The sequence below is a fragment of the Solanum verrucosum genome, unplaced genomic scaffold (assembly GCF_900185275.1).
Source record: "Solanum verrucosum unplaced genomic scaffold, falcon-dt-bn FXZP01000307.1, whole genome shotgun sequence".
Taxonomy (NCBI): domain Eukaryota; kingdom Viridiplantae; phylum Streptophyta; class Magnoliopsida; order Solanales; family Solanaceae; genus Solanum; species Solanum verrucosum.
In genome coordinates this window covers 868,838-892,493 of record NW_026020264.1, presented here as the reverse complement: position 1 = coordinate 892,493, position 23,656 = coordinate 868,838, and the positions used below count along the sequence as shown (strand labels likewise).

At 35.0% G+C, this 23,656-nt stretch overlaps 4 protein-coding genes across 5 annotated transcripts in view; 1 reads left to right on the top strand and 3 right to left on the bottom strand.

Moving 5' to 3' along the window:
• LOC125833719 (citrate synthase, mitochondrial) overlaps positions 1 to 23,656 on the bottom strand; it is a 346,970-nt gene that overhangs the window by 257,079 nt on the left and 66,235 nt on the right. The window lies entirely within an intron of this gene.
• LOC125833714 (UTP--glucose-1-phosphate uridylyltransferase-like) lies at positions 439 to 12,287 on the top strand. The gene is made up of 18 exons (XM_049512897.1): positions 439 to 1,190; positions 2,170 to 2,261; positions 2,442 to 2,532; positions 3,832 to 3,892; positions 3,992 to 4,069; positions 4,151 to 4,195; positions 4,295 to 4,371; positions 7,096 to 7,168; positions 8,861 to 8,918; positions 9,032 to 9,078; positions 9,160 to 9,222; positions 10,773 to 10,804; positions 10,887 to 10,953; positions 11,110 to 11,193; positions 11,281 to 11,379; positions 11,462 to 11,566; positions 11,789 to 11,860; positions 11,977 to 12,287. The coding sequence occupies exons 1-18, from the start codon at positions 556 to 558 to the stop codon at positions 12,019 to 12,021; spliced, it is 1,824 nt and encodes a 607-aa protein (XP_049368854.1). The 5' UTR covers positions 439 to 555; the 3' UTR covers positions 12,022 to 12,287.
• On the bottom strand, positions 12,979 to 13,926 carry LOC125833735 (probable 3-hydroxyisobutyrate dehydrogenase-like 2, mitochondrial). Its single transcript, XM_049512923.1, has one exon. The coding sequence runs from the start codon at positions 13,921 to 13,923 to the stop codon at positions 13,015 to 13,017; it is 909 nt and encodes a 302-aa protein (XP_049368880.1). The 5' UTR covers positions 13,924 to 13,926; the 3' UTR covers positions 12,979 to 13,014.
• LOC125833725 (chromo domain protein LHP1) lies at positions 16,552 to 22,705 on the bottom strand. Its single transcript, XM_049512913.1, has 6 exons — positions 22,344 to 22,705; positions 22,149 to 22,174; positions 20,625 to 20,711; positions 19,814 to 20,509; positions 17,334 to 17,394; positions 16,552 to 16,818 (listed from the first exon to the last, which is right to left on the bottom strand). The coding sequence occupies exons 1-6, from the start codon at positions 22,689 to 22,691 to the stop codon at positions 16,771 to 16,773; spliced, it is 1,266 nt and encodes a 421-aa protein (XP_049368870.1). The 5' UTR covers positions 22,692 to 22,705; the 3' UTR covers positions 16,552 to 16,770.

The window sequence follows — 23,656 nt, the reverse complement described above, 5'->3', positions numbered from 1 at the left end:
TATCCATCTAAAAGAATTATTGAATAATTTGCACCAAAATTATGTCCGCTCAACACAATTGAACAACACAAAATATGCTCATTCGATAGAATTTGTCAACAATTCTCATTAAAGTTATTACTCACGTCAACATATCTTGTTAAAACATAATATCACATCTTCCTCCCAACAAATACTCTACTTATGAAAATTTATAGTTCACTTGTGTAAGCTATAATTCTCAAAGTTATTTTCTGGAAAACATATATAATCGAGCGGAATCGATCTAATACTTAATGTGTTGATTATATTACAAAAAATATATTTTTTCACTTTTACTTATGAAAAATATTTTTTCAATTTTAACGCGGACATTATTATTAATTTCCCATTTTTTTTCCAAAATTTTATATGCACTTCATTTATATGGACAAGTGAGCTTAGAGACTACAATTGGACGACTTTAGCGGCCGGAGGCCTCAGCCCTTCGTGCTCAAACACAAAACCCTTAAACCCTCAAGCTCCATTGTCGATCTATACAACAAACTACAACCCATTTCCCTATTTTCTCACACAATGACAATCCATTCAGTAGTAATCCAAAAGCTCCTAAGCACCAACGCCCACTTGGGTCGCCGTGTGGCGGCACACCACTTCAAAATCTACTCAATAGGCTCCCGGAATGGAATGACAATCATAGATTCCGAAAAGACATTGATCTGCCTCCGTAACGCCTGTTCCTTCATTGGGGAACTCGTTCGCCAAAGAGCCCGCTTCATTTTCGTCAATACCAACACCCTTTTCGATGAAATTATTGATCAGATGACGGAAACGATTGGGTGTAGGAATGATACTTCTTGGCGTCTTGGAGGCTTTTTAACAAACAGTTCGAGTCCGAGAAAGTTTCGAGGAAGGAATAAGAAGTTGAACCTTACGGCTATACAGCCACCTGATTGTGTGGTTATCTTTGATACGGAGAGGAAGTCTTCTGTGATTCAAGAGGCTGCTAAGTTGCAAATTCCGATTGTGGGTCTTGTTGATTCGAGTATGCCGTTGGATATTTACAAGAAAATTACCTATCCTGTGCCTGCCAAGGATTCCGTGCAATTTGTGTATTTGTTTTGTAATTTGATTACAAAGACTTTCCTTTACGAGCAGAGAAGGTTGAATGCTGCCTTGGGAGCTTCTGCAATTGCAAAGCCTGAAATTAGGTACGATCAGTTTTTTAGGTGTGATGACTTGAAACTTGTACATGTTTGTCTATTTGTGATATGAATTTCACATTCATTGAGGTAAAAATGTATATAGGACACTAGCTGATTGGGGGAAAACTGAGGGGTTCAACTTTACCTATTTGATTACATTATTTTGACGGGTGGATAATGAATGATACACGATGGCGTTGAAAACTAGGAGAAAAGGATTTGGTCGCCTATTTTCGTTGATGAGTAATAGCAATGAATATGGATATTAAAACATGGCTGCCTCCAACTTTACAACATTGCTGTGATAGTTCAAAGGTACTATAGCTTTTAGATCTCTTTTAAGAATATAATAAAGGAGTTAGCTTTGAGGCTGGGTAACATTCTAGAATTCCAGTAAGAAAAAGAACAAAGTTCTAGAATTTACTAGGAATAACACCAGAAGGTATAGTCTAAAGAGCCTTCTCAAGAAAAAGTAAGTTAAAAATTCTAATTGATAATATCGTCTAAAAGGGTGTTGGTATTGACGAGGTGTCGTCTTCCATTCTGCCTTCCTTTCATTGTCGATTTTCTCCAATCTCCAAGTCATAATTGCTTCTTCCACAGCCCTTGGTAACATAACACCCAAGAGAAATTAAGCAATGAGAATGCAATTGTTTACAGTTTACCATCCAAATCCGCAATGCAACAAGAGATGATTGGTTCCTTATCAGCTTAGTTAATTGGAAAACCGATAGTGTATCTTATTTTTACTGATCTGAAATTCAATTTCGTCTAACAATCTCTTCCTGCTCACTAGCTATAGAATTGCTATACGTTACGACTGAAGTATTTAAAACAGTTTTGGTATCTTGATATAGTATAGAGGGTTGTAGTTATGAATGTTGTGTGCTTCTATCATCACTTCATTGATTTCAAGCAGTATTTCAAGTTTTAATTTACTGCTTTATTGACGTTTCCTCCCTTTCTGCCTGAAATTTGGCTGTAGAGAGGAAGTTGAACAACTTGACAAGATCAAGACAGTCGGCAAGGATAAAATTTATGTTCTGCCTTATGAAAGATTAGAACCCGCTTCTGAGGGTAAGTATATGATTCTTATACTCTTCTTGATTATTCCTTACAAAAAATATTCTTGTTGATTCTTTGTCCTTCTTACAAACACTAGTGGTTTTAAAGGTACATAGGCATTAAGGTAACTTAATCATGTTTTATTTATGTATCTGATTGATATAACAATCACTTGGTCTCCTTTTTATGCAGATGCTACCGAGACTAAGCAGCTACTGGACAAACTTGTCGTGTTAAAGTTTAATGGTAATTTGGGATCTGATATGGGTTTCAGTGGACCAAAGTAAGCATTCAGTTGAGAGTTGAGATATATCATTAATTAACACCAAAAGATTAGTGTCTCTAACATTATTGTTATTTACTCAAAGCTGATACTTTGTAGAATATATGATCTCTCCAGATAGAAATGTTTTTATTTCTCTTTTTTGATTAAGAGTGCCTTTTTTAATTTTATGGTATGCGGGCTTTTTGCACACTTGCACCACCTAGAGCTTCTGTTTTATTATGTTTATAGATACTGCTGCAGTGATAGCTTGAGTTTATTCGAGAGGTACTTCATGCCTGTTAGACTTTCATAAATTCTGCAACTTATGCTTTCCTGGTTGGAAAATGAAGTAAGAACCTTACCGGTTTATATTACATTCTCCTCCCGAATTATTTCTAGAGGAGAAAGTGACACTTCTGTACCACATAGATTGCAAAAACTTCCTTTCCATTTAGATGGTGACTACTGTTCTGTAAATAAAACCTTCCACTTATTTCGAAATGACAGTCAACTCCAATTTTGGTCTCATTTCTCAATGAACATTTTGTTTTCCTCTCTTACTGTACTTGATGTCCAAAAGTTTTCTTTTCCTCCTTTTATTATTCCTAAGTGATCACAGCCTATAAGCAAATTCGTTTGTTGTACTAGTAATTAGACTGACGAATCCATTCTACAGTTATAAGAATTTAGCTGCAATTAACTTCTGGTAATAACATTTAAGGCTCGTAATAACATTTAAGGCTCTCTTTCTTTATTCTCAATATTGTTCTATAGAGGAGTCTAATGTTCTAATTCCGGAAATTTATATGCAAATACCATAGGGTTTTAGCCTTATAGAGAAATGGATCTTGGACTGTTGATTATCTGAATATTTTTGTGTATGTGATCTCTTACAAGTTTGTTTGTTGTACACACTTTGCTATTCTAACCTTCATTTCATATATCACCAAATGCATTGGTTGCTGACTTTTGAAGTCATTGCATTTGACTTTTTTCCTTAGAAGAAAAGAAGAAACACGAGTTAAGGTGGGGTGGAAGACTTTCACCCCTTTATCTTTATCCATGGAAATATCTTTTACTTTTAACAGAGCTTACTCATGACCTGTACTGATTTGAAGTTCTTAGTGTATTAGAAGAGACAATACTTTTTTGTGGAGTGAATTCAATGTTCAATCACAAAAATGCTGTGTTCTGGAATGATATGTAAAGGACCCATGCAGCTGCAGTTAAATTACAGATTCGATCTGTAGTGCTTTTTGATAAATTATCTTGCTCTTGCTTTTATCTTTATTTATTTAGTGTTGCTTTGATATACAGATCTGCACTTGAAGTATGTAACGGATTAACTTGTCTAGATTTGGTCGTCAATCATATTGAGGTAGGTATTTCCCAGTTTCTTATGCAACCCATTGTTTAGTCTCTTATGCTGATTTGTAATGTGTAAATTTTGGACAACTGACTGGATATGTGTTTGCAGTCCATCAACTCAAAATATGGTTGCAATATTCCATTGTTGATGATGAATACTCCTAGTACACATGATGGCATCATGAAGGTGACTGATGTTATATCACATGTGTTCTGCGCCTTTTTAATGTGATTTTCTGGGAACTAATTAGCTAATAACTTAAATTAGGTTCTGGAGAAGCACCCAAATAAAAATATCCACACTTTCACTCAGGTTTGTTAAAATATTCTGACATGTGATACGTTTTCTGTTTTATTATTTTCTGCACTTCATTTTTTTATGAAGTAAATAGCTCTTACAATGGATTTTTAGAGCCAACGTCAACAAGAAAATATTGAAGATATGTCAGAGTCGTGGACCCTCAATAAATCCAGTGCACAGGAAAAGTTGTACGTTTTCGTCCATCTCTTCTATCCATCTTGCTATTGCTCTCTGCTTGTACATATTTAGCATTTTAAATTATTTGCAAAATGTGTCATTTTTGGACTAGAAGTACTATGTTGTAATTCAAGGACATATATGCCTGTTTTATGAGAACAACTTTTACCCCGTGTGACCTCCCTCCACTTGAAAAAAGAAGCTGAAAAAAATAAAGGAAAATGATATGGAAGTTGAACCTTTTTGCACTTCAGTAATCCTGTAGAGCTGTTACTTCTGAATCATACTTTCTTTTAATTTTGTGTCTTTTTGGTGTGATCATTGGATCCACGTGTGTAGTTCATTCTCCACCACCATGTACGCGTTCTCATCCTACTTTCTTTATGCAACTTTGTGGGTATTCTGAAGTTCCATGCATACCACAATTTTTGTTTGTTTCTCTATTTCTTCACAAGCTTTTATCAAGGATTGATATTATATCCTGCTCCGATAGTGATCCCCTTCTGATTGGAATTGGAAATTGAACCTTCTTGCAATTTATAAATATAATGCATTGTCTGCCTCCATATATGATTTTTCATGGCTATTTTCCCCAAGAAACTTTGTGGATTCTTTAAGTTCCATTTATACCAGAACTTAATGTTTGTATCTCTTTATTTTCTCTGCCAAAACAATGCACATGAGAATTGGCGGCTCTGTTTGTTTAATAAGTTTTTATTTTTGGTTGCTTGTGTTGATTCCTTGCTCTACTGAGTTGTACTAGAGAGCTGTGGACTCTTAATAAAATTAATAGTTTGATGGATGAGGGGTTCTATTCTAGGAAGTTTTGGTAAATATTGAATTTGAAACAATTGTTATTTTTGGAAGGGATATCAGTTGGTTACTTACTGATACTCCAAAGAAATGGAAGATTAAAGAACTTATTAAGAAAAAAAAAGATAAGCGGGATATTTATTTCACTCGGGTTGAAACAATCCACCATGCCACCCAATCTTGTTTTGCAACTTATCTCTGTTTTGAATTTTTAAGTGGTTGAATGGTGCTATTTTTGTTTTTCAAGAACTTCTCTTTTTCTCCGGAGAACTCTTTGAAAGAAGTTTCTGAACCAGTTAATGTGAGACTGTGTGACCGTAGCAAATTTTACAGACAAGTCTGAGCAGTTACATTTTGGGAAGATCTATTAGGCTATACAACTAAATTACTCACCTCTTTTTGCATAATTATCTTCAATGGAATCTCAATTTTTTATTTATATATTGAACTCGATGAATAATGGGGCCGCTCCTCCTCCCTTCTCCATTTAACCAAGCTTTTGTCCGCGGAAGGTTTCCAACCCTTGACGTCACTGCGCTCTTACCACTAGACCAAAGCCCTGGGGTTCCTAATTTTATTATTTAGAATTAAACAATCAAAATATATTTTTGCTATGAATCAGAAATCTGCATTGATAGAACTTTGCTGTGTATAATTCTTGAATGTTGACCTCTAGGCATTCAGTTGATTAACTCTTCCTTATGCTTATGTTGATTTTCCGCATCCTTTTGGGCGCTCCAAATTCAATATCTTGAAATTTAGGGCCTAGCGAGGAAAAGGTCAAACGACTGGGAGAGATGTATTGCAGGTATCTTGCATAAGATGTTGTTTGGAGGGGGGGGGGGGGGACTTCTCTAGTACGTAGTGCAACATAAAAGCTACCTGGAATTTACTTTTTCTTCTTGGTACTGCCTTTTTCCCTTTTCCAATACGAGAAACTTGAAGGAATCTTGTGGTACGTCTTCATTTATCATTCCATTCTCTTGGAACAACGAAATCGATTGCATTGCAGCACCACAACTCCCTCAAATCTCTCCTCACGTCACTCTTCTTATGCTGACTAAACTTTTAGTGCGTATGTTTAGTCTTGCTTTTACTTAAGAACGACATCACAATGAGTAAAAAAATCTATCCACCATCACGTAGATTGTGATCTATAATTTGCATTTCTGTATACGAGTTTTTACCGGTTGATTAAAGCATTTAGACAAGGACTTTTGGCAAGTCTAGGGAACTAGTTAATCTGCAAATAGTGATATCTTTTGTATGGTTTGGGTCATTGTGATAGTTTGAACCAAAACGAAGGAAAAGGTTTACTCAGTGAGTTTATGATTCTCTATCCATCCCCTGCCTCAAAACACCTCTACTCTGGCACTCGCTTCTCAAATATTAGAAAGAAAGAATAAAACTTGGTACCAATAATAATTAATCGTCACATTTGATAATAGAGCAAGTTGAACATGTATGTTGTTTAAGCATCGTGCATGTGTATCAGCTTGAAACTGGATCAAGGGTACAGCACTACATTTGAAGTTGGATGCTAACTTTTTTAAAAAAATCTCAAAACAGTTTGTTGCTATGTTAATTTAGTGAGTAAATTTCTGGATAAGAACTACCTACAAATCGTAACTACAGGGACACTATGGATTCTTGAGTAAGAGATTGCTTGTGTTCGAGAAGGATTCTAAGGTACTTTATTGATTGTAGAAGCGAAAGGAAGCAAAAGAAGAGTCTGTTATGATGTCCTTATTAAGGCATTTCAAAAGTGTTTATTCAAAGATAAGTTAGGCTGCAGTGGTATCTAATCAACACTTATTTCTTACTGAAGCACTTGATTTGCTGTCAATGATTGCCATGAATCTCAGCTTGTTTTGATCTTGAACTATATTGGTTTTAATCTAATGTCTGTTTTTTCATGGTAGATATCCATCCAACCTGCTGGAGGTTTTCCTTTCTTTGAACAGCAGTGGGAAGCTTGAACCGCTAATTTCTCAGGTAGAGATGTGTATGGTGTTGAGTTTTATTGCTACCCAAAGTAAGACCTTAGCAAGAAAGTTAGGCAGTATTATTATTTATGCTGTTTTTTCCTATACACACGCACACATACTATGAAAAGAGAAAATATGTAATTGAATTGAGATGTTATCAACGTAAAAGAGCACCTCTATCTTGGAGTTTATGGTTACATGAAACAAGGAAATTCAAACTATGTGAAATAAAGAAGTACTAAATAAGGAAAACCACCTACCCTTCGGGGTGGCCCAGTGGTTTGAGCTTGGGACTTCCATGTTGGAAGTCTCAAGTTCGAAATCCCTTATCATCGAAAGCAAGGGGTTTGCCTTCTGGATCGAGCTCGTCGCACCAGGCTTGCCTAGTGCGGGTTACCTCTCCTATGTGGTTTGCGAGCTATTGAATAGGAGCAGGGGTTTTACCCTGTGCGCACCTAAAGGGTAGCGATTGCGGGTTTCCCTTGTCATAAAAAAAATAAGGAAAACTACCTATGCTGTTGTCCCAAAAGGATTTAGTTCAAGTGAGAAATGTTGAGAAACTTGTGACTTAGATCTCAGGTTCGAGTCCTGTGACATGTGAACTAAGCTTGGCATTTGAATGGAGAAGGGTAGAGAAGCGGATCTGTTACCTTCGAGTTTCGAAAGTTGCAGTGGTCTAAGGGTTGATCCCATACAGATTTCTCGGGCATCCAAAAGAAACCTACACGGTGATATTTCTCACCCTCTTATAGTTGGTGACTCAACTTGAATTTGCCAATTTTGAAAACAAGAGAATTCAGTAAGTCAAGGTATTTAAACTAGTTGCATGGATAGTGTCTCTCAAAATAACGAACAATCCCCGGAGAAAAGGGTGCTGGAATTATTTCCTAGAAAAATCACTGGAAATAGTATATCGGAGAAAGTGCCTTCTCTAGTGGACAATGTAGATGAATCTTTTGTCTGTCCCTAGAGAAAGGTAGGGAGATGCTATTCCCCATCTTATCATCAGCGTTGCCTTAACAAGCAGCTAAAACGTAGCCAAAAAATTGTTGGAACGACTAAAATTCAATGTTCAAATTAATGATCTAACACCTCTTTACTCTGATACCAAGAAGAAAAAAGAGAACACATTTTTTTTAATGAATGTATGCTTGAAAAGTTGCAATGAAGAATGGTTGGAATAGTGGTCGATGGTGATGATGTCGCCAGAATAATCACCAGAAGCCTGATGCCACCGGGGACGTCAGGGAAGATACAAGAACAATAAATTTTTGAAAAGAAGGAAAATTCTGTCTTCACAAGGTTTTAGAAGTTCTGATACCATATGGGATAAAGGATCAAGGCTTCTTATTGAATTTGATAACAAAAATAAAAGAGGACTCCTTGTACCGTAATTTAGGCTAAACACTAAACAAGCAAAATTCCTACTTATTGAAAAATGAGTTATTTAACGAGGAAAATTACCTAAAATTGAGCTTCATAATTATGATAAAATTAGGAAAGGTTGCTCTATCATATTCTAATGCAGAACAAATCTAGAACAATCTTTCATGTAATTGCATGAGTTCTCTTGACTATCAACTAGCATGTTTGTGCAAACATACATGTAAATATATTTCTCAATTATGTGAGGTTTGCTAACTTGAACATCATGCTGAATATGGAACATTCTTCAATGTTATATGTATGTATATTACAGGGTAAGGAGTATTTCCTGCTGCTGCAGTCAGAAAACGTTGCTGAAGTTGTTGACCCAAGTATCCTTTTGCTAGTTTTATAACTTGTTTATTGTGTTTCTGCATGAGGTGATTGGAATCTTTTATCTTCTGAGTGATATTGTTTTGGACAGCTCCTTGATTTGCTTGTTCAGAAATTCTGAATCATTTGATTAAAAACAGCATAGAACATTGTGTCGAGGTATCACCAGGCAGCTGCTAATTTCAGCTATTTTCAGTTTTCTGTACCTGCTTGCTGCTGCTATAATTTTCAGTATTTCAGGTAATGCCTACCACCTCAGGAACGGAAGAGACGAGTCTTCCGCCTCAGGAAGGAAGGATTCAGGTTGGTTTTGGCCTGCATTCATTATGTTGTTAGACTATATGTCTCTGTTCTGACAACATTTAATTTCACGCAAGAGGTCTGAGTTTTACACTTGACCTGAACCAAGTTAGCTGTCAAATATAACCCCGACTACAGTTTCTAAAACTTTGACGAAACATAAGAAATCAGCATGTAGTTCTCAGCAGACCAGAGCAATTTGGAGTTTATCAATGTCCCTGTTCCGACTCTGTCTAAAAATAAAACCTGTTCTGGTGTTTAATTTCACACACGAGGTCCGAATTTTACACTTGACCTGAATCAAGTTAGCTGTTTATTCCGACTCTGTCTAAAAAATAAAAAACCTGATCTGATGTTTAATTTCACACATGAGGTCTGAGTTTTACACTTCACCTGAACCAAGTTAGCTGTCATAAATAACCCCTGCAGTTTCTAAAGCTTTGAGAAAATGTAAGAAACCAATATATGGCTCTCAGCAGATGAGCAAAATTCATCAGTCAAAACTGGAAGCCAAGTGATAATTTTTTTTCTTTCTTTTTAAATATGTAAAAGTTTGTTCCTAAAGCAGGGAATAAGTCATAAAAGAAAGTTCTTGTCCACACCAGAGATAATTAAAGTTGTGCTTAGTATGATGGTTATACGGTACAAGAGATTGGATAACTGTTGAAGAACTGTTGGTTGGACAAATTATAAGTTCCAATGCACTCCCTGAAACCTAGATGTTTAGTTAGTTTATTCATCAAGGGGTTACTGTTAATAATATTATCTTACTTCATTATAAATTTTTTTAAAAAGAGTTCTAGTGTTGGTTCATATTTGTTTGAAATTTGGGTTCGGTGAACTTTTCCATCTAGATGTTAATGGGTCAAGTTATATGCCATGAGAAAAGACAATTGAGGGGGAACAAATTTGTTTAGATTTTTTTGTTCTTTCGTTAGAACTAAATCAAATTGTAGGAATCACTAAATTGAATTACCATGTCTATTGTTCAGATGCATCAGTTATCTCTAACTTGATCATGGATCCATTAGGTGAAAGTTGCATTGATATTAGTCGAGATGTTTTTCCTCAACACCCCCAGCTAATGTTTTTCCCAAAATCTTCATTTGGCTTGATTCTGTTTATTTCAACTATTACGACAAGGGTATGGCTGTGTCATGTATATTTTTTAAACCTGTTTTTTCCCCTTGAGCTGAGGGTCTATCTGAAACAGCCGCTCTACCTCCCAAGATAGGGGGCTAAGGATTGAATATAGTCTACTCTCTCCAGATCCCAATTTTGTGATTACAGTGGGTATGTTGTTATTGTTGTACATCAAAAGACTTTTTAAACTCCTTGAATGCACTGATACTGGATTCTTAACTTACTCTATGAAGTAATGCCAGAATCAAGTAAATGTGACATAGGCTTTCACAATCAGTCTCCTTCCTTCCTGCACACCCTGTAAATTTATGTATTTGTGAACTGTTAACAGTGCAATTTATTAGAGTTTCAAGGATTTGCATTGTATGATGAATCTTATTTTTTTGTTTTTCATTGTTCGTGGCCCGAAGTCAAAGGAGCATGTCAAATCAATCAATACAATGTAAGTGATTTAGTTTTTATTTTTCTTTCATGGTGGAAAATATAGTGGAATCAAATCATTTTGCTCTGTTGTAATTTTTCAGGTGGATGAGTATGAGCTGCGTTGAGAGGCTACTACAAAGAAATGATCTGGGTTTTACCAGTTCTAAGGTATTATTATCCAAAGGTCACAAGATATGTTTCTGAAGCAATAGCACCTTCAAGTAGAAATATATTGTTTCACATATACACCAAAGCTTGTTTTATCTTTGTTTGGTGTTTCTCTTTCTGATATCATCTGTCACCTTACCTTCTCATGTGATCCAGTTTTTCGATCGAGCATTTGCTATTGATACTCCATGGTCAAGATACCTTCCAGTTGAGAGAACATCAGATTTGCTCATTTTGCAGGTTGAAGGGTGGTCTTGTTAACTATATTTTCTACACATGATATAAGACTACATCTACTAACTTTGTCATCATTATTATATTCTGCAGTCAGATCTCTACACCTCAGTTGAAGGCACTCTTGTGAGAAATGCAGCAAGAGCAAATCCCAAGGATCCTTCTATTGAGCTAGGACCTGAGTTTGGAAATGTAAATATGTGCATCCATCTTTTTCACAACGTTCATTTATCAGTTTATTTCATATATTAAACATATGTAAATTGTTGATCAGGTTGATGATTTCCGTAGTCTTTTCAAGTCAATTCCAAGCATTATAGAACTTGATAGCTTGAAGGTGACGGGGGATGTTTGGTTTGGAACTGGCATAACTCTAAAGGTAAGAAATGTACATCAATAATCTCATCAGGATGGTGTCTTTTTTTTCCCCCAATAAACACCTATCATGTCGACATGCTCTGCTTTGATGCATTCTTTTGGTCGTAATAGTCAGGATTTTTTACTTTGTTTGAGAGAGAGAGAGAGAGAGAACTATTAGGCGTTTGTTTTTCTTTCAAAATGCTCTCTAATACTTGCTGATTGTCTTTATTTGAAAATTTAGGGGAAAGTCAGTATTGCTGCAAGACCAGGCATGAAAATAGTTATTCCTGATGGAATGGAGCTTAAAAATAGGGTAAGTGACTTGAAGATTGTATTCAATAGCTTGTCACTTAGGACTTGTATTCTCAAAAATAGACGATTGCCATCTCGCTTAAATTTTATTCTGAAGGACTTCTTTTGTATTACCAGATTATTACCAGCCAGTCAGACATTGGAGGACCGAGTTCCTTGTAGATGGGATTCTGCAATATGAATGTATAGCTTAATCCGAAGAGGTATTTTTCGTCATACCAGGTGATTACAAGCCTAAAGAATTCGAAGGGAGTCCCAATCAAACCTACATTTGGATGTTTCTGAAAAATGATAAGCATCGGAATTTTGCTGTAATAAAGGTGGTTTTTTTTCTACTGTTGCTAGATTCAGTTTCTTTCAGAAGGAAAGTAGATATAGTGAAGAGGAAAAGAAAGCATCATAAATGTGTCATCATTTATTATTGATAAGTCTGACTACAAAATAGGTAGACAATTTATCTATTTTCTTCTTGTTAATCTATGTAATCAGCTATGGTTCTTTTGGAGAGAATTGTTTTACCCAAGAACTAACTCTCCTCGCGTACCATTTGGACTCATCGAGTATGTAGTTTTATTCTTTAGTAAGTAGCTTTTCAAATTTTTGTTCTCATCAACAATCAACATTATAAAATTGGATAAATGATCCTAACCAAAATTGATTTCCTACTCCAACTTTGAATGAATTTTGTAACATGTTTGATTCGATTCAGTATTGTAACTTCGCAGATTTACAAGAAGCTTCTTGTTGTTTGAAAATGAAAGTATTAACTTGATTTCTAAACCTATGTTGATCTTTTTTCACATTTAACATTTTATCCAATGTAGAAATGATACCATAATCTCAAATAGCATTGCACGGTTTAAGCATGAACTGAAACTGAGTACAGTATAAATGGAAGGTTATCACTTATCTGCCTAAAGCCATCATTCATCAAGAAATAATGGCTGACTAATCCGTATTTATTCCTTCTAGTGTATATAACAAACAAATTTTGTAATGCCAATACTAAGCATAGCCAAAACCAAACTCACCAGACCAATATAGCTGATGCGATTCCGTTCCTTATAGCCTAGTCTCTATCCACAGCTGACGTCCACTTCTGCAACTGATGAGATTTCAACAAGAACATTGGCACAAGATTAAGATTTCGTAATCTCACTTGCCATTGATTCTCTCTATAACAGTAATAAGCCCTTGAGTGCCAAGCTTCCCATCTCCATTAGCAACCATTGCAGAAAACAACTGCTTATTCAATGCAGCACCAGGCAACACCACAACGTCGTCACCCTGCTCTGCTCCAACATCTAAACCCATTCCCAAATCCTTTACCATGTACTCTGTAAACCCACCAGGCCTAAAGTCTCTCCCAATCATTCTTTCTCCAAACAACTCCATAACCATAGAACCAGCTGCTCCTCCCTTCACTGCCTCCACAAACTTCCTCTTATCCAACCCCGCCTTCTCCGCAAACACCAATCCTTCACTCAACCCCATCAAGTTCGCCCCAACGACAATCTGATTCGCAATTTTACAGCTTTGCCCCTTTCCTGGTCCACCCACAAAAGTCGCCTTACCCAACACATCAAACAAAGGGTTTAACCACTTCACCACATCCTCATTTCCACCAGCCAAAATTGCCAATTTCCCTTCCCTCGCCCCAGTATCTCCTCCAGACACAGGGGCATCAACAGCCCAGCAATTCTTCTCTCGGGCGGCATCAAAGATTTGCTTAGCGAGGACTGGATGACTGCTGGTATGATCAATAATGACGCTATTGGGATCAAGAGATGAAATCAAACTCTCTAACACAATTTGTCGAACATCTGATGGGTGACCCAACATAGTGAAAATAACATCACTGTTGCGTGCGAGATCAGCTGGGGAATCAGCAAGAAGTGCACCTTGGGATTGAAGATGAACAACTTTAGAAGGATTTCGAGCGTAGATTGTGACGGAATAGCCAGCGGAGAGAAGGCGAGAGGCCATGGCGCCGCCCATTACGCCGGTTCCTATCCATCCTATTCGGGTTCGGGTCGGGTTTATGGGAGCTGGGTAGGAAGTCATCGGCGGAATTCTGACAGTAAGATATGCAGATAGAACAAGGAACACTCTCTTCAATGATTGGATATTTAATCCGTCTCTTTATTGAACTCAGTTCCGAGCTAAAGTGACACTTATTTTGAAAATAATGACTTAACATTTTAGTGTTGCGTATGGAATTGAGCACATTAACACTTTGACTTTGTATTGTATTATTTTAATGAATATATTGTATTGTTCTCCGTCCTTATATAATGTCACAAATACATAATTTGAATGATAAAAACCTACGAGAAAAGTATACATGTAGAGTTACTCTGAAAATGTAGGGTTAGAAGAAATATAATCTCTATATCCCTAATTACTTGTCTATTTTTTTATTTTATTTTTTTCCTAATTACTTGTCCATTTTGACAAATCAAGAATGACAACTTTTTTTTAGCTATTATACCCTCAATTAATTACTTTGAAAATGGTAGAACTTCTTGAAAATCTTAAATTATTAATTCATAATTAATAGAGGTAAAATGGTAAACTCACTATATCAATAATTGTTTTCTTAATATGTGTGTCAATTCAAAAGTGGACAAGTAATTAGGAACAAATGAAGTAATTATTACTTCCTATGTCCACTTGTCAAAATTTTACTTGGCACGCTTATTATGAAAATATTGATTGTATAGTGAGTTTATCATTTTATCTCTATTAATTAATAGGATCCCAAATAGCTTTATTTACTACATTTTTCAAATACATTAACTTAATGTTACATAAAATTGATATTTTCATCGTTACCTAACAATGAATTTAAACAATACGATATAATAAAATTTAAGTAACAATCAAAACAAACATTGTATTTAAACTAACAATACAATACAATACAACGAGTAACAACCATCCTAACAAGGTGTAAGTATCGTATTTAGTTATAGATTTACTATTTTGGTATGCCCAAAATATGTACTCCTTCTGTCCCAATTTATGTGACACAATTCGCTTTTCGAGAGTCAAACAATTTAAGTTTGACCGAGAATTTGCTCGTGAAATCTTCAAAATTTTTAAAATGAAATTCATATATTTGTAAACTATATAAAAAGTACTATAAGTTACAATAATTAATAATTCAAAATATTGAAAAGATATATGAAAAATTTACGGTAAAAAATAGACTTGTTTAAATCTCGAAATCCAAAATGTATCACATAAATTGGGACAGAGGGAGTATAATTCATGAGTGATTTATGATTATCCCCATGAAAGAAACTTGGATAAAATAATACATTCTTGAGTTGCTTTTTTCGCATAAAGCTCGATCAACTTTATGATGGAATAACCAATTCATCTTTGCATAACTAATCTCTATAATTAATACATGCATAATTCTAACGACTGCCACCCTCAACTCCGCACAACTATGACAACCCGTCACCATTCCACAATTATCACTAATTCACTATGCAATCATCTAAACAGAGAAGAGAACTCATCCCAAAATACTGTACAAAACAAAGAAGAGGACAACTAGGAGCATAGTTCCAACCCCAAACAAGCCTTCTCCATCATATGTAACATAACCAGTATTACTGTTTTCCCAATATGTAGCAGATGATATATTTTGCACAGGAATGAATATTGACAACAAGTATACAACAAGTGTCAATGAGATGGGAAATAACAAAACTAGTATAAGAATGGTGGCACCTCCACCTATACTAGAAATTGTTGGCCAAACAATGAGCAAACTAAGAAACACAACAATCATTGAAGGAACCATTGGTGATGGCCCTATGTCCCCCATACTTTTGCCTAACACAATAAAGTACTTTGTTTTGGTAGTATGTGTTGATGAGAAAAAAAAAATGAAATCTCCTGGCATGCAAACAGGAGAATATAAAGTAGACCTTTAAGCTGCAGCTATCATGGTCACATCACCTTATGCTTCCTTTTGGAAGATAATGTCTAGTCTAGATGCCTTAGCACTGTCTTTGCATGTTGTGGTGGAAATAGACGAAATTTCTCTACCCATAATCAGTAGTCTTGGATTTGAATCACAAGAACGAATAAACCCCAAAAAGGAAGGATTTTCTCCTTTTGTTGGTCTTGTACGAGGTAATCTAGTGGATTTTGAATACTAAAAGTCAAACTTAAAGAAGGGTGATCATGTAGGACTTAAAGTTTACCTAATACGCACAAAAAACTCACCACAGAGTGCTTACCCAAAGGGTAAAACCTGTGGCAAAGGTTGTGGCAGCTACATGTAGGATTCCAAAAAAAAAAAACACTAATTTTTGATAGATTTCATATAAAACATGCCAAGAAATTCTAATAATGGCATGCAATGGCATTTTTCATGACCACCGTAACCAACTAAGAAAAGATTTACCAACATGAATATCAAACGGATTAAAACACCGTCAAAGGATGTAGTGCAGCGAATAGAACTGCTCCTCCCTTAATCAAAAGTCTCGAGTTTGAAACCTAAATATAAAAAGACCCTTGGTAGGGAGCGCTTCTCCCCTGGATGCCGCACTAGGCAGTGCTAATCCGGATTATTTGGACTCCACTACGGAATTCCGACATGATTTTTAACATTTAAAAGGTGAGAAGAATATTACTTCCGGCATCTCATCTACTGGGTACACATCGAGATAGAACTCTGAAGCATATTATATCGGGAAACAGTAAACCCTAATATAAGTTTTTCACAGTATATATTCTAGCATGCTGTTTACTAGCCTTCCTAATAAACATAATAGGTTAACACCCTGCAGCTTGTTATAACAAGTAAATAACAACATTTTCTACATAAGATAAGGCAAGAGATGAAGCTAATCGAGCTACATATATATTTCCTTCATTGCAGCCAACTCATTCAGACGGATTGTATCGCATGTTCTGCTCATAGAAATTTATCAACTGCCAAAAGAAACAAACACAATATTTCCATTAAGAGTCATCTAAATGAGAATCATTTAAGTAAAGCGGAAGGAAATACTTTCTATAACTGGAGTTAGGAGTATATATCAATACAGTTATCAAATAACAACCATAATTACAAAATAGAATGAGGTAATGTTTATTTTTTAACAAATTACAACATCTTCAGGAATTTATCTGAAGTGATGAGCCAAAACACTTGGTGAGAACTCTAATCAGAAAAATACAATGAGGAAAAGATAAAGTCTACTAGTTCAGATTTCCAGGCACTATCAATGTAGTACTTCTAAACCATTACAAAATTAGATCACAGCAAATATTTTGATTGCTATATCAGAATGAAGTTGTGGTGATTTTAAAACTAGATGGCAGATGCTAAAAGTTTCTATATTTACGGAAACTGAGAAATGACTGTTAATAATCCATACGAAAAAATGTAAAATCATTGCTATGGTGATGCAAAAACCAATAAGAGAGAAAAGAGAAATAGCTACCAGAAGTGGATTATTCATCTTCAGAAACTTGTTATCCACCAGCACTAAATTTCCATCGGACCTGCAGGCAACCACTAAGAAAAAGTATGTAATGTGAACAAAAACTAATAAAAGAATCAGCAAAGCTGATTTGAACTGAAAATTTAGGAATAGATAATCTAGAGATGTGCACGAAAATTGGTGAAGCCACTGAGAGTATGAGCAATGCGACCATGAACTTAACTGTCAAGTTCAAGCTCACTCCATTAAGAAGAGAGAAAAAACAAAAACAGAAGGAAGTTATCACACTGGTCATTGCAACTTATACACACATTACATCGCTGTTATAGAAAAACAAGTGACACAACATCAAGAAAAAAAATCAAAGATAACTAAAGAAGTACCACTAAAAGTATGATGTAACGGGACCAACAGAATAACGACACTGAAAATTGATTTGAAAATCTGAGAACTTTTAGCTTATCCTGACCATAAAAAAAGAGTCTCTCTTACAACAATTTTGGTGGACAAGTTACCAAAACAAAGCACAACGCAAAAGGGAATGCAGTATAAACACGGAGTGGGACGTTAGATTAGATTTGGTATATTTCACTTTAACTAAAAAAAAAGATTAGATTTGGTATTTATTATATGAAAACAATCAAATATCGAACCCAAACCTTTAAACATTAGGGATTGGCCTGAGATCCTAATAAATCCCTTTGGATCCCCTTTTCTATTTGTATCGGTGCTTTCCGAGCAAACTTGTGTACAAATCAACTATTTCACTGGTTACCTGAACCACCCGCAAGTACAAACACAAGGTAACTCTACCCACTAAGGTTTAGGCAGATGGGAAGAAATCACACAACTATTTTTGTTTTTGTCGAAATCTGAACTTTGGTCTCCCCTGGTCATCATTGCAATGTCATTGATTGCTAGACCACACCCTTGGTTGTACCTTTTGGGTGCTCAATGTATAACTAATATGGGATTTCCTAAAACTCAACATCTTATCACACGTGTAATCCAATTATTGGGTTTGATATGAACTTTAATACGAACTACTGAGTGTAAGAAAGGACTAAGCAAAATCATGTGAAATAACCTAAACATCTAATTCAAAAACTTTAAGCCAATTGGTGGAGTGACTCAAGACATCTTTTAACTCATTTGAATATCCTTGACTCCTTGTATATACCCAATGCAAGGCTTTGTTTAATAAATCAACTTCTGTGAAACTTAATACAACTGATCATGTTAAAATATTAATTGTTAGAAATAGTCTTAATCAGCTAATCTCAACAACTTGAAGGTCAAAAAAGACTCAAGTTATGATTCTCTCTCTATTTGATAAGCTAAGTAAAAGGCTAAAGCTTTCGCTCCTTTATAAAAAAGATTCAAAAACTGCAATGTTCACGTTGTTAGACATAGAAGATGGAAGATATTTGTTCAATCAAGAACGTTCCACTTAAAAGAAAAGAAAGAAAACGCAAAACCAAGTAACGTATATATCGAAAGACAAGAAAGGATTAGAAGATTATAAGCATCTCATAGTACACATCAAGTGAAAAGTTCATAGTTGTTAATCATGATCTTGAACCTTCTAGTTCACTCCCAGATACACTGAATAGATCAAGGCATCAAGCATCACTAGTATACAGAAAAAAATGGATATTTCTCCTAAAACACATCAACTTGAGTACACTAATCATTTCAATTATTTTAAATTTTAGAGAGGTTCTACATGATGACACTGTTTCTGCTTGTTTTGAGTGGAGGAGAGGCATTGATTTTAGGCTGGAACAAGGCTAGCAGATGGGGGAGTAAGATTTGGCATATACTTGTGGTAGTTACCTCAGGCATTGTAATTGATGAGTTATAGAGTCTGTAGAGGGTGAGAACTCTTACATTATATGAGCACGGGCAAGACAAAGAAGACATTAAGAAACAAATTATCCTATTTAAATCCACTTGGTAGTTTGGTGTGGAGCTTTGAAATATAAATTGTCTTGTTTATTTATGATCACAATGTAGGAGAATGCATTGTTGATGCACATGAAGAAACGGAAGCAAAATAACCTGGAAATAGCTTTCAGGAGACTAATTCAAGACCGGAAATGTGATGATGTTGATACTCTTTTGCAAAGGATTTACAAATATAACCAGTTTGTAAAAGAAGATTAAGTGTTACAAACCAGATCATCAATGAAAGCTTGGGTGAAATCACATTATCATCAAAAATTTGCTGGTGGGTACTCCTCTTAGATGAAATTTTTGTGATATATAGTTGGATGAAATTTCTTTTGAAGTTTGATGTGATCACACATTTATAGTGATAGTGTATTGATTTGATCATCAATGAAATTATTTTGACTTGTAAAGAAATGAATAAAAAGTTTAGAGATTGCACATTCTGATTATCACACCACCACAACACACATATTGACAAAATTAGCTGGCAAACATAGAAATAGAAATGTATGTTTTAATTCACAAACCTCTTGGCAACAAAGGTCACTGAGACATCCAGCATATCATTGGAGAAAGAAGCTTTATATCCTACAGGGTTGACAAGTTGTGTAATGGTATACCCATCTTTGGAATCATCAGACTTGTTTTTACAAACCAAGTCACCGCTGACCAATTCATGATTAAGACTTCCGTCCTGCATAAAAGTAGCCAAAGGACCACCTGCTAACGCATCTTGGATATCATCCTTCACAGCTGAGGTAGTCTCCCGTTTAAATCTCCGAACACAACCAGATTTCCTCTTTTTAGCTCCAGTACAGCGATCAGACTGATAAAATTCTGCACCATTAACCTTAGGAAATCCATTTGCGAGACCATTACCAGATATATCCACAGGGTTCCCATTGGTTGACATTGCTCCTTTTAATTCACTCAGCTTCAAATTCAACTCATTTTGCTCTCTCAATCTCAAACCATTTCCATTCACCACTTTGTCTACTTTGCTGTTCAATTCACTACCATTACTGTCCACACGATTCGTAGCCTTCAAAACATTCAAAGGGGGTGAGGGTGTAGGCTCCTCAATTATCCTAACCCTCACTGCTGGCACATTATATGTAGCTGCTGCAGGGGAACGCTGCTGCTGCTTTTTCTTGGGTTGAGTCTGTGTAGCCCCAAACTTCCGCTTACGCTTGCGTGTTGATCGTAGTTTCCCTGACTTCAAGCTACAAAGTGAAAGGAAACAGATTCAGAAAGGTACCAAAGATTAACAAGAGAACTATCCCCTATACACTAATCAGTATAAGGAACTAAAAAAAAAGGATTATAAATAGAAGAAACCTCTCTTCATATGCATCAATAATATCAGTACAGGACAACAGATTCTTCTCAGGTTCCCATGTATTTGCCGTCTCCGGCCAGCCACGCCTGAACAAAAAAACACATAACATCTATCACCTTCAACTTATTTTTCTTTTTTCACATAGTCAACTGGAAGCAGAAAAAATGGACTGGACAGTGATGACCATGAAGAAATACAAACTCGTTCACTACAGTTCGAATGTCAGGCTCTTAGCCACTGGGCCGTGCCTGTGGGAAACTATCACCTACAAGCTACTAAAGGTGGTAACTTGGAACCAAAAGCTACTACCTTCATCTTATATTACATGGCCCCCATACTAAAAATGGTTGTTCCAATTTACTTGTCCAATTTACGAAATCAAGAGAAATTCATTACTTTCTCCATTCTTAAATACTTGTCTATTACTCACTCCGTTCCTAAATGCTTGGCATACTTGCTAAAAATAGATAGTCCATAATACTTGTCATTTTAGAAAAATGAAGACATAATAATTGTTTGTTTGCACCTTTGCCCTTAGAAATATATATGGAGAGATATTAAAATGGTGCAAAAGAGAGAAAAATTAAATAGAGAGAGGTAATAAATAAGGATAATTACCCTCTAGTTAATGTTTTTCTTAAGAAATGTGCAAAATAAAACATGACAAGTATTTAAGAACGGAAGGGGTATAGAACTCTTATGCTGCAGCAGATTCATTCTGATCCCTCAGATCCGCTCTCTCTTTCTCTGGCTCCCTTACTTGAAAGCTTTTAGTTGATGTACTCAGCCAAAGAGATTTTTCAGTGACTGACCTTGCTCAATTTGATTCAAACCTTCAAGTTGCAACTCAGGTTTGAATCCTTAGTATTACTCCTTTTGTTACTATATAAGTGGTGTTTTAGCTTTTCATTTTGTTTCAAAATAAGTGGTCTTTTAGGGTTTCAAGAAGGTATTGATCTTATTCTTTCAAAATTACCCTTGTTTTATTACATGGAGTTTTACACCATTAAAGAATCACTTCTTTCTTCAAGTTTTAATACATTCTTTCTTCAAGGCATTTAATTAAGGTAAGTTAGTAAAAACACTCCTTATTTTCTAGGATTGGGTAATTTCTTACACCTTATTTGGATGGTTTTTACCCGTTGTATCGTATTGTGAGTTTAAATATCATATTTGTTTTGACTATTACTTAAATTTTATTGCATCGTATCGTTTAAATTCATTGTTAGGTAATGACGGAAAGTCCCATTTTGAATAACAACCGATTTGGTAGGATCGTGTCGTTACTTAATAATTTCTTCTCATTTTGTCTTTTACTTATTATTTAATAACCCTATTTTATTCTTTACCCTGCACCTTTTACAACAGCTTTACCCCAAAATCAAATTTAGAGTTAGAAAACATCATTAATAAAGTTAATTTAGTAAAGTACAACTGTTAATTAAAGCTTTCTCACGGGGTGTAATATGAAATGGAGGGAGTACAACAAAAGCTAATTTTTTGTATTCCATAGGAATACTTACCATTTGATCAAATACTGGACTTGACCCTTTAGTTTCCACAGCATTTCCAAGATCCCCAAATCCAGAAGCAAAATCAGCGAAATTAATGCCCAAAAATTCAGGAAAATTAATTAAACAAAACTACATCAATAGTAAAAATGTTTAATCAACCATTAAATAGATTTAAAAAAAAAAAAAAAACCAAAAAAAACTAACCTTCCGAGTTCTCCTTCTCCTAACAGTTTCAATCTCGTAAAACCCTGCAGCAAGTTGTGGTTTTACCTTCTTAGCAACACCATCGCCATCTCCTTTTTCTATATGAATCACCTCAGGCACTTCATCCTTCTCTTCTTCTTCTTCTTCTTCTTCTTCTTCTCCTTCTTCTTCTCCTTCTCCGGCCACCGGTTCCTCCTCGCGTTCGCTGCCGGCATCTTCAGGATCTTCATTTCTCTCTTGATGCTGAGCAGCTTCTCCGTCCAAATCCAACTTGTGGGTGTCACGGCTACTCCCCGCTCCGGCGGCTTCCAACAGAAGCCTTGAGCTTTTCCTTTTCCCTTCTTTCATTCTCCTACACTTTCTCTCTCTAATGCTTTTTTCTTTCTTTTTATTTATAGTCTCTTTTTTATCTTAAATTTTTTTCTTGGAATTGTCGAGTTTTGTAACTTAATGACTTTGATAACATTTTAAAACTTATATTTTTGTCATATTAATATGAACTGAGTTGTAAATAATTAGAGAAAATGACCAAAATAGTCCAGTAATATTTTGTTTTGGTCCTTCATGTATTTCACTTAATTGAAATAGTCCTTAATATATAATAAATATGTATATTTTGGTCTTTGATATATTTCACTTGATTGAAATGATCATTAATGTATAACAAGAAGTGTTTATTTTGATCATTTACCATAAATTTAACAAATTTATCAAAATAAAAAGTGTTAAATTTAACTATACACCCCACATGCCTAATAAAATTCATCATTATTGTCTTATTTGTTAACTTAAAAAAACTTTATGAAATCTAACACCATTATCTCTAATTCTCTAACAAAATTAACTATTTTCTCTTGCTTAAAACATAATTTTGTATTACGTCAGTGGAATAATATTTTAGGAAAGAGAAAATATAATTTTTTGTTTGGGAAAATAGAGAAAATGTTGCTAGATTTTGTGGAGTTCTTTTTTTGGAGCTAACAAAGTAGACAATAATAGTGAATTTTATTGGCCACATAGGGTTCATAGTTAAATTTAATATTTTTTTAATAAAAAATTATTAGATTTGGGATAAAAGTCCAAAATGATCTCTTTTTGTTATACATTAGGAATAAAATAAGCACATTTGTTATTTATTAAGGATCAAGTGAAATATATTAAGGACCAAAACAAAGCATTACTCATTGAGAATCATTTTGGTCATTTTCTCTAAATAGTTAAGTTTGTTTATTTGATTTAATTTAATTTAGTTGAATTTCAAAACTAATTAAATTCGTATTTTGATTTGTGAGAATCAAATTTTATAATTTTGA